Below are 14,523 nucleotides of genomic sequence, written 5' to 3' on the forward strand. Positions count from 1 at the left end.
GTAACTACTAAAATAGCAGGCTGATGCCACATGCAGATATCCCAGGAACACTGTGAACATAACATCACATTAAGTCTTCTTCAGCTGAGACGATGACGAGCTGGGTGCTTATTCTGGCCTCTGCCACTGTCACCTAATAATATTCCTTTTCCTCTGCCCGACGTCTGTCTTTTTGCAATAAAAACAATATTTAACCCAGCCTTCTCCATTTCACAGAGACCAGAGACCATCAGATGTTATACTAGGAAAACTTTTCCTGCCCGATACACTTCAGGCCACTTATGACCGGCATTGTGCTTTAAAAATGTTATTCAAGCTCTGAGTTTCCTGACCTCTGCTTTATATAGAGTTCTCAAAGAGCCATATTTTTCACTTTAAGCCGGTCAACGGAGGCCAGATTTTGAAGGAAGCACTGATTACTCTAGTAATGAGAAAAGTTCAGGTGTATTCTAAAGTCTAGAGATGTTCAAGATTTGTTCAGTCACGTAAGATTATTTATTCACTGAAATTGGGCATACGTTTTGGGTTTGTAAGTCTTTTTTTCCCATTTTGCAGTGCCGTCTGCTCACATTTTTTAACAAAAGGGTCCTTTTCATGAATATTAGAACCAGATTAAATTTGTAGGGTCATCCAGAATAACATCTGTAAGCTGGGCCAATTCTTAACCAATTTAGAGAACATGTTTATGTCTTCATGCATATACAGAGACACAGACTGAGACAGATATGTACACACAAACTGACACTCAGCACGGACTGGAAAAACACATATGTGAAGAGTTAAACACAGGCCAGAATGTCTCTGAATTTTTAGATATATTTATTGGTTAAACAATAAAAAAAAAAAACCTTCACTAAAGTTGGTTGCAACTTGTGTTTGGAATGAACACCTGCATTTTCATCTCAATGTAAAAGAAAACTGTCATTTGAATAATCCTTCTGTCAAGAACTAGTAGCTCTTGGTAGCACGTGTATGGAAAAGTTGTGGAAAATGAACTTACTCACCTGCACAAGTGTCATTTGTGAGCCAAGCGCAAGAAGGATTTTCTCTGTTTTAGTGGGGTACGGATTGTCCCGGTGTTTGTAGAGCCACTGTTTCAAAGGCCTGGCCATGTCTTGCAGAGCTTGCCGTTTATGCCGTACCTTTCCTGGGTTCTGACGAGACCTGTGGAGAAAAACAAGCCGACACAAGCCACATAAACCTCATGACAATTACACAAGACTTCAGAATGGGCACTGGTGTGGAGAAATTCCGTAAGATTGATTTATTACAGATTTTCCACAGTGAGAAAAGTATTTTTAATTATTTGGGGGCATTCTTGCTGCCTTCTGTTTTATTGCTAAGAAATGTCAGGAAAATAATCGACTAAATATATTGTAAATATATTGAAGAATTATGTTTAGAATTATTATTATTTTGATTATCAATAGGAAATAACAACCACCTTCATTCTGAAAGTGACATTCAATGAGCAGACCAATGACCTCATGGTACATGTTTAGAACTTTTTGTTAAAAAAATTAAATTAGAAACACAGTACAAGCAATGTTTAAGGAAAACGTCAAAAATGTTGTTCAATTTTAAAAGATTCTGTAAGGGTTAAATATTCTTACATGAGAGCCTAATTAACACTCATACTCTATAAAACCAGCATCATGCTATAATTAACTCTCCCAGTGAGGGTTTTTCAGTCAAAATCTGTTCACAGTCCGGCTGCAAAAAACAATAACGCTGTACTGAAATAGCTCCATGTCATCTAACATCTGCACAATGACACATGTGCTACGTATTCCTCTAGAGACTGGAATCGTTTGAAAAAATACAAATAAAATAAATGAATACAAATCTGCAGATATGCACAACAAAATGTATACAAATGCTGACAGTCACATTTATTCTCAATTCATGTTAAGTATCACACTTTTTAAAATTAAAAGTTTAATGGTTTAATTCTTTAATATTTCCTCTTTCATCAGGAACCCAATACAGGTTCTTTAGATCAACAACGCATTGGTTTCAGTAGGCGGTTCTCCAGAGAGAGAGAAAAAAGTTCTTTGTAAAACTTTTAAACGTAGCATCGGCCCATCAGTTTTTCTACTAATTGGAACCTTTATATTCAAGAGAGAACAGAATCTGGTTGTTTAAACCTGTAGATGTCAGTATGGCGCTGTTATATCACCTTGATATCGTCCAAAAACCTGACTGCACATTTAACATATTTTTCCCAACGCTCCGAGGTTCATGTTCAGCAAATATTTTCCTTGTAACCCAGAACTGTATTAACAACCTAAAGAAGTTTTTTTCCCTCCCTGTTCTCGATATCGGCGACACACACCTCTGTATTTATATTAATAATTTTCATTAGCAGTGATATTCCCCTTGAGGCGAGCAGCGCGGGGATAGTGTTATCCTATTGGCTCCTCTTACACGCGCAAACGGACCTTCGCTAAGCGCGAGCCAGACGCACCCGCTGCGGAGGATGTTTGCACAAGTTTTTCACAAGACATCACTATTAGGTTCGGTGTTGCTGTGTATCGCAGTCGTATAATGAAGCACTGTGTTGTCTGCAAATAAAAAAAACGGGCTGAGGTAAACAGCTTGGGGCGGTGAGGCTGAACGCGCTGGGTTCGGAGGGCAAATAAGGGATGACATGGTTTCTTCTTGCGCCCTCACTATAAAAATATTCGTGATTGACTGGACCACACATACAGTTGAAGGAAATGTTTATTTATTAGAAACAGGCCTGGACGTGTTTTAAATTTGCTACCGAACACGCATGACCTCATGTACCCCAACGACAAGCCCCTGCTAATTCAGCACCATCGACAGCGACTTAATTGAATTGTGAATATTAATTTCCTGCAATTCTCTTTTTGAAACCTCAACGTATCCTAGATAAGAAGAAGGCGAGCAGGCTGTAAATTCAAACCATATGCTCTCTAACCACAACTGAGCGCAAATCTATGGAAAGAGAACACAAAGACTAAGAAAAGTCAAACAGTTGGACGAGCCACTGCTTTTCACCGTTGGCTCTAAAATTGAACAACTTGACGTTTATCTTTAATAAGGTTCTCGGTGCTGTCACGCGGTTAAAAGGAATTAACAGCGTTAAAATGACCACAAGATGACTTAAACAGGCTATCATTATATAATTTTTTTCTGTTAAGTATCTTAGCAGAATAATTAGGCTGATTATTCCGTCATGAAAAATAAACGACGTGCAAAGCAGTTATCATCCACTGTGAAAAAACAAGCTTTAAAACTTGCGGTGCTAATGTGACAGTCTGCAGTGAACTTCGAATGAGTTTTCTGATGAAGAAAAGCGAGTGAAATAGATGGAAACAGATTTTTCACTTAATGAAACATGATGAAAATAAGTACAGTGCATTTTTGGAGCATTGTTGATGGATTTTTTTTTTTTTTTTAAAAAACCTGCAGTAGGCTACATTTGACAAGAGACACTGAAGTGAGTGACATACCCGGGTCTCCTGTGCCGGATGGCTGAGCTGTCTTTGATGACTGGGCTGCTGGCGAGAAGGTCCGGATGCTGTCCATCTATCACCTCTAAATAATTTCGACTGCTTCTTTCCACCTCATTCGCCTTCTCCTCGAATAAAACCTGGCTGCTTAACTTATTAAACACAATTGTGTTCATCTTTGGTATATTAGTCCTTCTTTCCCCCAGTGTCCGCTGAACGCGCCCTGGCCTCCGAGGGGATGCCCTACTCAACGGAGCCGCTGCGCCTTGTCAAAATCCTGTCAAACAGAAAAAAGATGACATTTATGTTCACTATCCTCGGTGAGTTCCCCCAGACATACATCTCAGACAAACGTAATTTTCTGTAGGTAAAAGCTGTTTTCATTTTAATGTAAAAACGCCGAAAGAAGATCACCAAAAACAAAACACTCAAACCAATTAAGCGCGAGTCTGAGACAGGCGCGCGTGAGGAATATTTGATGACTGATATGTTTGAAACTTCTGTAGAGTTTATTTATGAAAAACTTGCATAACATCAGAGGTATTCAGAATGAATGATGGCTGTTTGACACAATTTTTATTTTTACATCCCCCTATGTAGAGAGAAACCGATTTATGAGAGAACAACATTTAGGGACCTTCTCGCAATCCACAGTTGTGCGATGGAAATTAACCCTGTATGACATCCCTGTCATAGTTCAATGAATGTGACGCGACACGACTCACTTAGTGAAAATATTTAGAAGTCATAAACGAAAACGCTTGTAAAATATAGGCCAAATGTACCTACCTGAACGTAACCCCTTCTGCGTCTTTCTGTAAAATGTAATCCAGTTTCCAGTTTCCCATTCCCCTCTCACATGTTCTCCGCTCTAAGATCCTGTGCGCAAACCACACGAACCGCTTTCGCCTCTGTGCTTTATTCAGGCGCGCCCGGGAACATGAATACACGACTCGTCTCGTGTTTCCCAGCTCAGCGGCTCAGACGGCGAACATACAGTGATTGTGTTATGCCGGTTCCGCCGCCCTGCAGGGGGAGGCTACCGGGAGACATCCAGTGCAACAGTGTATTCCCTTGTGTGGGTTCACGTCTGGAACGCGTCCATCAGCCGACTGCATGAGAGCTGTATAAAGTTACTACAATCAGCCAGAGCTGATGTGACTGGACGCAGTTTATCAGAAGCAGCTTCACCTGAGTCTGATGTGCAAAACAGTCACAATTTTGACGCGAGACAAATTATATAGGCTATTGCAGTCGAGTGGAGAAATAAGTGATTTAGATTAGTGGTGAGGAGAAGAGACTTCTCTTCAGAAGCACGAATTTATAGAAGTTTGGTAATAGATTTGTTTTTCTTTAGTCTGTAACTTAGTGTAATTGTAATCTGTAGCTAACTGATAAAATATTTGACTAATTGTAAACCCCCAATTTAGGCTACATAAAATAATGCCAAGTACATATATAAAATACGTTTTTGCTAAAGGCACAAAGGCCTATGTGCATGACCGGTAATTGTCATGCTCAAGCTCTAGATATCGTGATTCGTTGTCGTTGAAAGGCATGTTCTGATGATCTTAAAGTAATCTAATTTGCATTTCGTATCAGACATAATATCAAATCCCATGCTATCGTTAAATATATTTGGTTTCATTCCCTGTAATAACGAGAGACCTCACGGAAGTCTGGGTTCCTCTCGTTCACCAAAAACGCTTCCCGCTCAAGGACAGAAAATCCCTCGAGACCTCATTTTTATTGTCTTAACATTTTGAGAGCGGAATCACTTCATTGAACAACCTAATTCTTTCCCAAACAGGGTTACCGAGGTCTACAATTACTTCTATTCCAGTTCGCTTAAGAACCTCTATAAACCAATATATAAACAAATTAATTATATCAACGCCATGTGCGATGCTTTATCTGGAGACTTAGCGTGCTGAGGACACGCTGCTCGCGTGAGTTCCCTCGCGAGCATCGATGCGATTCTGGTACCCTCTCATTTTCCCAAATTACACGACTTACACGTCGCATTGAATGTGTCTTTCGGGTTTATCCAGGGTAGTGTTTGGAGGTGAAGTGACTAAACTCGGAGGCACATGTGTGCTCCTTACGCCCCGTATAATTGGCGCGTTCCTTTTATTTGGATGTATTTTTACCTATTTAATGAACAAACACTCCCGGACATCAGCAGGGTGACTCACTCCCCTCATGAATGCAGTTGATGGAGAGAAAAAGACAGTGATGCTCGACCACAAAAACTATCTTTTCTCTTACCATCCCTTGTCTACCAGGGGTTTACCACATGTGGGTGCCCACAGGTTTACTCTAACAGTGGCATCTCCAGGGTAACCACATGCCCCTGGGCAGGTAGTCACATCACTTTGTGGTGTACTTCATTTTGTGGGATGGCCACTGCTGTGGTGTGGTCAGGGGGAGAGATAATGCATGCTGTGAAGCCTTGCTGAAAGTGTAATGACCCTTAAATGCACTTCACCAGTAAACTGCCCTGGTGCCTTGGATGTCTACCAGACCAAGTGTCTTATTTAAGAACTAGTCAGGTTTACTTGTACAGTTTATACCAAGTTATCACAAAGCAGCTCTTTGGGTCATCGGTGTGGCAAGAAAAAACTGATGGTACCACTAAATACCTATAATCTGACAGTACACTATTAAAAATAAAGGTTCTTCATGGGCATTTCTGGTTCTATGAACAGCATTGCACAAAACATTCTATTTACAGAAAATAGGTTCTGAATTAAAATGTTGAAAAAAAAAGGTTCTTTTTCGAACTTTATTGTAAGGTTTCCAAAACTGTTCTACGCCTATGGCATCACTGTGAAATCCTCCTTTTGGAACCTTTATTTTCAAGTTAAAAAGTTGGCTTGCAATGTGAAAATCTTTTACTGAACCCGTGAGCAATGAACTCAAGTGTTCTTCATTACTATTTTATTTCCTCTTCTGCTGGGGCAACATACTTGTGTTTTATTCGCTGAGTTGCCGCAACAGCATCTGCATAAAAAAACAATTAAGTGTTTATGAAGAACTAACCCAAACCCCACGTTCAGCACACAAGTTTGATGACAAACCAAGCTGTTTTATTCAACTAAATGCCACACCGCTGGAGCTTTCAGGATGTGTTAGGGCTAGATGAGATCCAACCATGTTTCTCACAGTTTCCAACATGGCGAACCAAAGAGTAATGGAACTGGGCTAAATTAAACGCAGGTAGTTCTTTTGCCGTAGTTGTAATTTTCAGAAATTACCTCGATGTCATCATGTCCTCTCATTAAAATCTCGAATCCCTTTTGTGGTACCATTAATACAGTCTGTCCCTCATTTAAACCAACATTTTCACACTGGCCTTGAGTTGAGCAGCCACTGAAGGTTGCGCTGTTAGAGCCACTTAAAGAAAGCCACAGACAAGATTTGTTAAAATCATTGGGCCTTGTGGAAAATATAAACTGTTCAACAATTACACCCATTAGAGATTGTTAAAAGTGATTCAATCGGTGTTTTTCAAATTACCTTAAAACATTTCGAGCACAAGTCAAAGTATGTATACTCACAGCAGCCTTTCCACACATACTTAAGGCCATTACGGTGTCCAGTCTGAATGGCATTAGTGTCTTTCAAGCTGGCAAACACAATGTCTTTAAGAATAATTGTGTGTTGAGCTGTTGGTTCATTTTTTTCCCCACCTCGCCTTTCTTTAAGCAGCGTTTTTCTATTAAAGACGGTTTCCGAAAATACATCAATGCCTGTGAAGTATGCGTGTCGTGTTTTGTTTAGTAATCTACTGGGTCGCCTGGCTCTGTGTTTTGGCACGCTGTTATCTTTTCAGGTTGCACTGTTTTCAGAGGTAATACTGTTCCTTTTTTGAAGTGGCTGCTTATTCGTGCAGTTGGTGTATTGAGGTTGGACGCTTCGTGACCTCATATTAAGAATCCTGTGTGCACGCTGACAGCGCAGGGTTTATTTTAGATTTCAGGAGAACAAAGGAACTTCAATATAACATTACATGGAACACATTTAGATATGCTGCCATTATGTGATTTACAGATAGCATTATAAACAACTAGCAGCAGTACATCAAATACGTAAAAACCATAAAGGATTGTGGCACATAAGGATGATTGGCAGCAGTTTGATATATCTGGTCCGATCAGTTACCACCACCTTCTCCTGCTGTGTAAAAATCAAAAGCAAAAAGCTCCCATTACACAGTCTCAAACACACTATATGAGCAGAAAAAATCTGATAATCATCAGCAGTTGGCCTGCCGCTGTACTCCCTCTGTCTGTCTTTTTCCGTCTCGGTCTCAACCTCCTCTCTCTTTCTCTCACCCATGTTGGGTGCTGAGAGCTTGATGAACACATCCTGATGAAAATTCAAAGATAATATAATTCTTGGTCTTGAGCCACAAGCCTCCGAGGCAGGTTTAGAACCCAGAAAGGGGAAGGTCTGTGCTGCTCTAGACCTTATATATGTCCAAGTGTCTGATGTGTGTGTGGGAGGTAGATAATATACTTAGTAGGCTATATACACTTATATCAGGGTACTTTCATATTGTCATATCAGACTCGTTAACTGGCATCATTTTTCTATCATTATTAATGATGCAAGTTGCATCATTACAGCAGTAAGGTAAGTGACTGTCTTTATGATTGAGTCATTGAATTGTTCACTCGAACAAGTTAAAACATTTTGAGTAGGTACTTCTTTTCAATGTTATTTTTCATCTGTTACAAAAAGTATTAATTGAATTCAAATGTACTACATTTGCAGAGGTGCACATAAGTAGTACGCAGGTGTGCATGCACGACCCAAAAAAAAACTGTTGATGCACAATTACCATTGGCAAACTGCAATGTATAAGATTTCTAATCAAACTGAAAGCACTAGTACTAGCAGTAGTACTGCGTACTACTTATAATATTATATACAATATTTCTTAATTTATCATATTTATATAATAATATATTATTAATATATAATAATATACAAATAGTATTATAACAAAAAACAATATTATATAACAGTATATTATTATTATACAACTTTCATGTTTTGCCTCGCTCTCATAAAACGGAGAATATCCAACCTTGTGCCTGTAAACCATTTAAATTTGTTGCTCAATAAACTACTAACATTATTTCCTATCTATTCTGACACTCTGTATAAGGTAAACACAGTAATCTATAACGAAAATGACGGATGTGTACCCTCTGAATCAGGAATATTGTTCACAAATGAGGTTGGAAGCAAACTATGTATCTTCACACACTCAGAATAACAGCCAGGACCACTGAGACAAACCCATGCTGCTAATCTAAATGAACTGATTTTATTTAATCATAAGAATAAAGGATAGTTGACTTCACTAATCTACAGTAGGTTACACTAACTAAAATCAAGAATCAGGTTCAGATCAGGTAAAAAATATGAAAAGTGGAACTTAACTTCACAATTTCACTTTTTACAGTGCAGCATTGACATTTGAGTCATTATATGACAAATTTCCACTGTTTGTTCCACAGGTTTGCGTAATTGTATCTTTGCTTGTTTTGTTGTTTTGCTTTCATTATATCTGGACATTGGATTGGTGCCGATAATATAAAACATGATTAAAAAACATTTTGAGTAGGTACTTCTTTTGAATGTTATTTTTCATCTGTTACAAAAAGTATTAATTGAATTCAAATGTACTACATTTGCAGAGGTGCACATAAGTAGTACGCAGGTGTGCATGCACAACCAAAAAAAAAACTGTTGATGCACAATTACCATTGGCAAACTGCAATGTATAAGATTTCTAATCAAACTGAAAGCAAAAATCTAGGCTACCTGCTGGCATTTTCAAAGCACAATGCAAACCTGTGACATTTCATTCACCAATGCTCTTCAATCGTCAGCACTAAACCCCGGCAACACATATACTTACTTGCTTAATACACACACACACACACACACACACACACACACACACACACACACACACACACACACACACACACACAGTATTATAGGTTAATGCTGTTAAACAGATTAAATCTATTTACAACTTGGTAACATTTAACAAGTTTTTAATCTCTGACCTTTTATTGTTAGCATTGACCATGAACACAGTAATCTCTCATGCTCAACCACACTTCTTAGTTCTAACTTTAAAAGTTAATAAAAATGCCTGAATAGGCCTAATGCTTAAGTTATTTAAAACTGCTTTATTTCGGAGGAGAGGCTGATGAGATTCATCACCCCATACCCCCATTTTAGATAATTCCTATGCCCCTGGTTGATACTACAGGTGATTTTTCCTATTGTAATAAATCTGTGAACTCCATAAAGTATGTAACCATAAGCATAGCCTGTCAGCACCAATGCAGTCTTTATTAAAGTCATTGAGCTCTTTATAGGGGACAGGTCTGAAAGCCGACCCAGACACTGTGGTATTTGCACACTCATTTCTCTGTTTATTTATTGTTAGGCCAACTAGTTATTTACACTTTATGGATGGGAACGTCAGAATTCATTTGAGGCAGTTAAACCATTTAAAAGAGAAAACAAGACAGAGGGAGGGAACTGGCGCAATAAGAAGAGAGTGAGCGAGCAAACCAAAACCATCTAGTTATGCAAAGGCATTACAAGACATATTTAACCTTTGAGAGCGTATTACATTTTGAGGGTTTGTGACCACAAAAGAACAGAAACCTAACACTTTGTTGCAACAAACTGAGCAAACTAGTATGCATATGTGTGTGTGAAACCAAAAAATCTCTAAAAAGCTAGTGAATTGAGCATGCAGAACTTATAGATCCGTGTGTTAAGTGAGCACGCACTTCCAGTGTATTCTAACGGCCGTGATGCTCTGCTCCCGATTTAGCTTTATATTAAAACACAGCCTTGTTGTCCTCTCGAGGCAAGGCAAAGCCACTTCTGATATTTGGAAGAACATTTTACTAGTCATTAGTTTCTTTATGAAATATTCTATCCCACTGCCTAGTGAGCTGCGGGAACCCCCCACTTCAAACAGATGCGTTTCATTTTCACAGAAAGCAGCACATGGATACGCACTTCCATTTTATCGCTCCATCCCCCCACGACCTTAAGTAAACACACTGAATTATGATTTTATATAAATGAGACAGTATTCAATGTAATTCAATCAAAATCTAATAAGGAAAGGGTTCCTGGTTGTGATGAGGTCAGATTTCGCGGTGAGGGCAGAGATGGAGGTTTAGGTGCAGCATGACCACAACATTTCTCAGCGTATTTCCCTCCCCACTGACTTCCAGATATTAAAGGCTCAACTGATGTGTGTGTGTGTGTGTGTGTGGGTGTGTGATGACAAACCCCTCATTAGCTGAAAAATGAAAAATAACCTTGATCAAATAACAGATCCACAAAGCGTTTGCAAAGACGTATGTTCGAATCAATTTGATCAATCTCAGGTAGCGATCATCATTTTTAAAAACAAAAGTGGCTGGATAAGAAGCGAACTGAGGTTTTAACAGGCTGAGGCGGTGCGGTTGAGAATGGTCTGCACTTTTGAGCTGACAGGGCAGAAGACAGACGCTAGAGCACTAATTCTCATCCCAATGACTTAAACATGTCTCTGTCCTCAACTCACCATCCCATAAATTCCTGTCCTTCAGTCAAACACGCAACATTTGTTTAATGATGTTAGTTAGGCATGTCCTACTAGTCATCAACCTCAGAGAGAGAAACAGAGAGAGACCAATATGGATGAAGAGGGGAAGTAAAAAAAGAAGGGTAGCGGTTGTAACATCTGTACTGCTTGGGTTTAAAAAAGCCTTATTTATTTTTGGTGATCAGAGTCGTATACTCAGAAGACAATGATTCTCATTTAGAGTCTCTTGGTTTATAGTCTGTTGAAGTAAACTGCACTTAGCCATACATGATAGACTCAACACAGGAGAATCCAGTATGATAAATATGAAGCCACAGGAAATCAGCTATAATCAAGCTCGATATTGATTCAAACATTCAAATATTCAGTTCCGTTTGTCTCCTACTTCACATATTTAAATACTGTAGAAAACGGCAAATGTGATTTCTTACATGGTGTCAGCAAAGATATTAGACTGGGTGGTTGGTTATCAATACTAATTCTGTTTTAGCCTGGCATAATAAAACTTAACTTAAGCTTTCACTGTAATAATTACTGCAGTGTCTTCAGATCCAATTATATGATGTTAAATTATTAGTCTAAGTGGAAACATACATTGTTAATGAATTTACTGTCACTATTCAGCAATATTGAGAATATTAAAAGTAGAAGTTTGAATGCTTTGAATTCAGTCTTCCACATATTCTGTAGCAGAGGCTGTTCTCTGTAGTCCCTAGAAGAAACCTGCTGTAACACGACAGATTACCTAGAATGCACTGATTTTGGTTGATCTGCAAATGTAATTTTAACAAAGAGCTAAAAATTTATATTTAATTAAATGTTTGACCTACCCACCCACATAAAAAAAGGGAAATTCATTGAAAGGCAGCTTTGGGGCACTATTGATCAGGGCCGTGCAGAGACCTTTGGAGGGGCAGGTGCTCAAAGTATAAAAGGGGCACATGGAACAAGACTTTAAATAGTGCTGTTCAAAATATCAATACAGCAATATATTGTGATGCATTCCTTACTGATTCACTGATATCGATATAGATGATTATGTATTGATATGGCAGCAAATGCTGTGATGCAGTTTTGAAAAAGAAACATATTAGAAAATACAATTTTAAGTTTAAAAGTAAAAAAATATATTTTATTTCCACCTAATAATAACTCTGGGATTAGAAACTGAAATGTCTTAAATCGTCCCAACCTGATGGCTTTTTCTTCTCTGTTCTACAGAATAATTAAGAACAGTGGTTATAGTAAAAACTATAGAAAACACTCATGCCTCTACATTTTCCTCTTTCTCACCAGCCTCTGTCTCCTGGCTTGCTGTTACCTGCTCTCTTTCTGTCAATTGTGCCTCTACATTTCCCTCTTTTTCTTCCTCTATCTCCATCTCCTCATCTGGTCTATTACTTTCCACTCTCTGTCCATCTAGAAACAAGGCACAATTTACTATTTCAGCATTAATCTATTATTTTAACCATCACTACTACTCTTGCACCTAATTAATAAGTCCACCTTAAATATTGATACAAAACATTAAACAACTGATACACTGGAATATAGTGATTAATATTATTATTACTGTTGTAGTTGTTGTTGTCTAAAATAGAATACCTTTGCAATGTAAACAAATGACAGGCTACATATGTTATTCATCTCCTTCACACTGCACTTTGATGTAAGGTCAGGTATATTATTCATTTTATATTGACATTGATATTTCTACATTTATTTCCAGAGAGATATTATTGAGTTTACAGGCTAAAGTGGTCTTGCTGTTGTAAACACTGTTGCTATTGTAGAAAAAAATATATTTGTGTCACATTTAAAATATAATTATATTTTAATTCATTACTGAAATGTTTTTATTTTCATAATTCAGAGAATGGGAAAATCTGAATAAGCCTTACCAGTGTTGTGATAATTATTTTTAAGGCACTCTACATGTTAAAAAATAAAAAAAATACTGTAATATAATAATAGTTTAGTCAAATAACATAAAAAGACCAGATCCCTCGATCAGGGGCATCATGCAGTCATGTTTTTTGAGGGGGCACATTTTGGAGGGGGGGTGGGGTGGGGGGGAGTAGCTATAAGTCATGCTACGAAAGCACTGTATAACTGATAAAGGCTTATGTTTTATTTATCTATTTTTCCTATTTATTCAAAACAATTCCAAACATGCTTAATATATCAGGAAATATCTCGATTCTCAAACATGTTAAAGTAAACGCGTTTTGCACCTTTATAGATTGTTATTTGATCAATAAATGGAAAAGTAGTGTAATCTATTAACTACACATAAAAACCCGACTATTTACTTAAGTGCCATATCAACAATAAGATACTGAACTGTCACACCACTGTGATTGTATGAAATATATAAAAAATATTACTCTGTTTGAAAGCTGCATTTAAAATCCACTTGGCTCAGAAATCTGAGGTGGCACGTGCTCCCTCACTTTGAATGGGCATGACGCCTCTGCCCTCGATGCCTGTGAAACGTTTCTTCCTCAAACAGCACGCTAACGTTACTTCTACACTACAGGCTACACACTGCAATATAAACAACATATCTGCATGTTCTCACATCACATCGTTCTTGTAAAATAATAATAAGTAAATAAACATCAAAATCTCTTCGCTGAGAATGAAACACCTCTTACCAGCTTGTTGAAAATATCCTTTGGCAATTAAAAAATGCGAGTGCGGCATGACGAATCGTCCCGGTCGGATGAGGTCGTCATCGTCAGGGGAAAGGTCATCATGTGGGTCATTTTATTGACGGCTAAATTATTATTCCGAAATTTTACTAATATTTAGATTGGGCATGGGCAGGCATTCACAAAAGGGTATGTTATGACAAAAAAAATTTGAGGAAATTTTGCTTTGACAAAAGGGCACTTTGGGCACCAAGGGGCAAAGGGGCAGGTGCTCAAGCACCCAACGCCCCCCTCCTCTGCACGTGCCTGCTATTGATTTTGTACCTACAATAATTGCAGGACATATTTATATATTTATAATATATTATTATTATTATTATTATTATTATTATTATACAACTTTCATGTTTTGCCTCGCTCTCATAAAACGGAGAATATCCAACCTTGTGCCTGTAAACCATTTAAATTTGTTGCTCAATAGACTACTAACATTATTTCCTATCTATTCTGACACTCTGTATAAGGTAAACACTGTAATCTATAATGAAAATGACGGATGTGTACCCTCTGAATCAGGAATATTGTTCACAAATGAGGTTGGAAGCAAACTATGTATCTTCACACACTCAGAATAACAGCCAGGACCACTGAGACAAACCCATGCTGCTAATCTAAATGAACTGATTTTATTTAATCATAAGAATAAAGGATAGTTGACTTCACTAATCTACAGTAGGATACACTAACT

At 38.0% G+C, this 14,523-nt stretch overlaps 1 protein-coding gene across 2 annotated transcripts in view; it reads right to left on the bottom strand.

Annotated features, from left to right (window-relative positions):
• The window catches only part of LOC132122217 (homeobox protein Mohawk-like), a 33,477-nt gene extending 28,868 nt beyond the window's left edge, over nucleotides 1–4,609 (bottom strand). Inside the window, exons 1-3 of one of the 2 annotated variants that reach the window (XM_059532210.1) lie at nucleotides 4,269–4,609; nucleotides 3,480–3,756; nucleotides 1,005–1,164 (exon numbers count right to left, since the gene is read on the bottom strand). In XM_059532210.1, coding sequence (XP_059388193.1) covers nucleotides 1,005–1,164; nucleotides 3,480–3,655 — 336 coding nt within the window. In that variant the 5' untranslated portion in view covers nucleotides 3,656–3,756; nucleotides 4,269–4,609. The remainder of the gene's footprint in view (nucleotides 1–1,004; nucleotides 1,165–3,479; nucleotides 3,757–4,268) is intronic. The other variant, XM_059532209.1, reaches the window with a different exon arrangement.
• Nucleotides 4,610–14,523: the final 9,914 nt, after the last annotated feature.

Source organism: Carassius carassius, chromosome 40 (genome assembly GCF_963082965.1).
Source record: "Carassius carassius chromosome 40, fCarCar2.1, whole genome shotgun sequence".
NCBI classification, from domain to species: domain Eukaryota; kingdom Metazoa; phylum Chordata; class Actinopteri; order Cypriniformes; family Cyprinidae; genus Carassius; species Carassius carassius.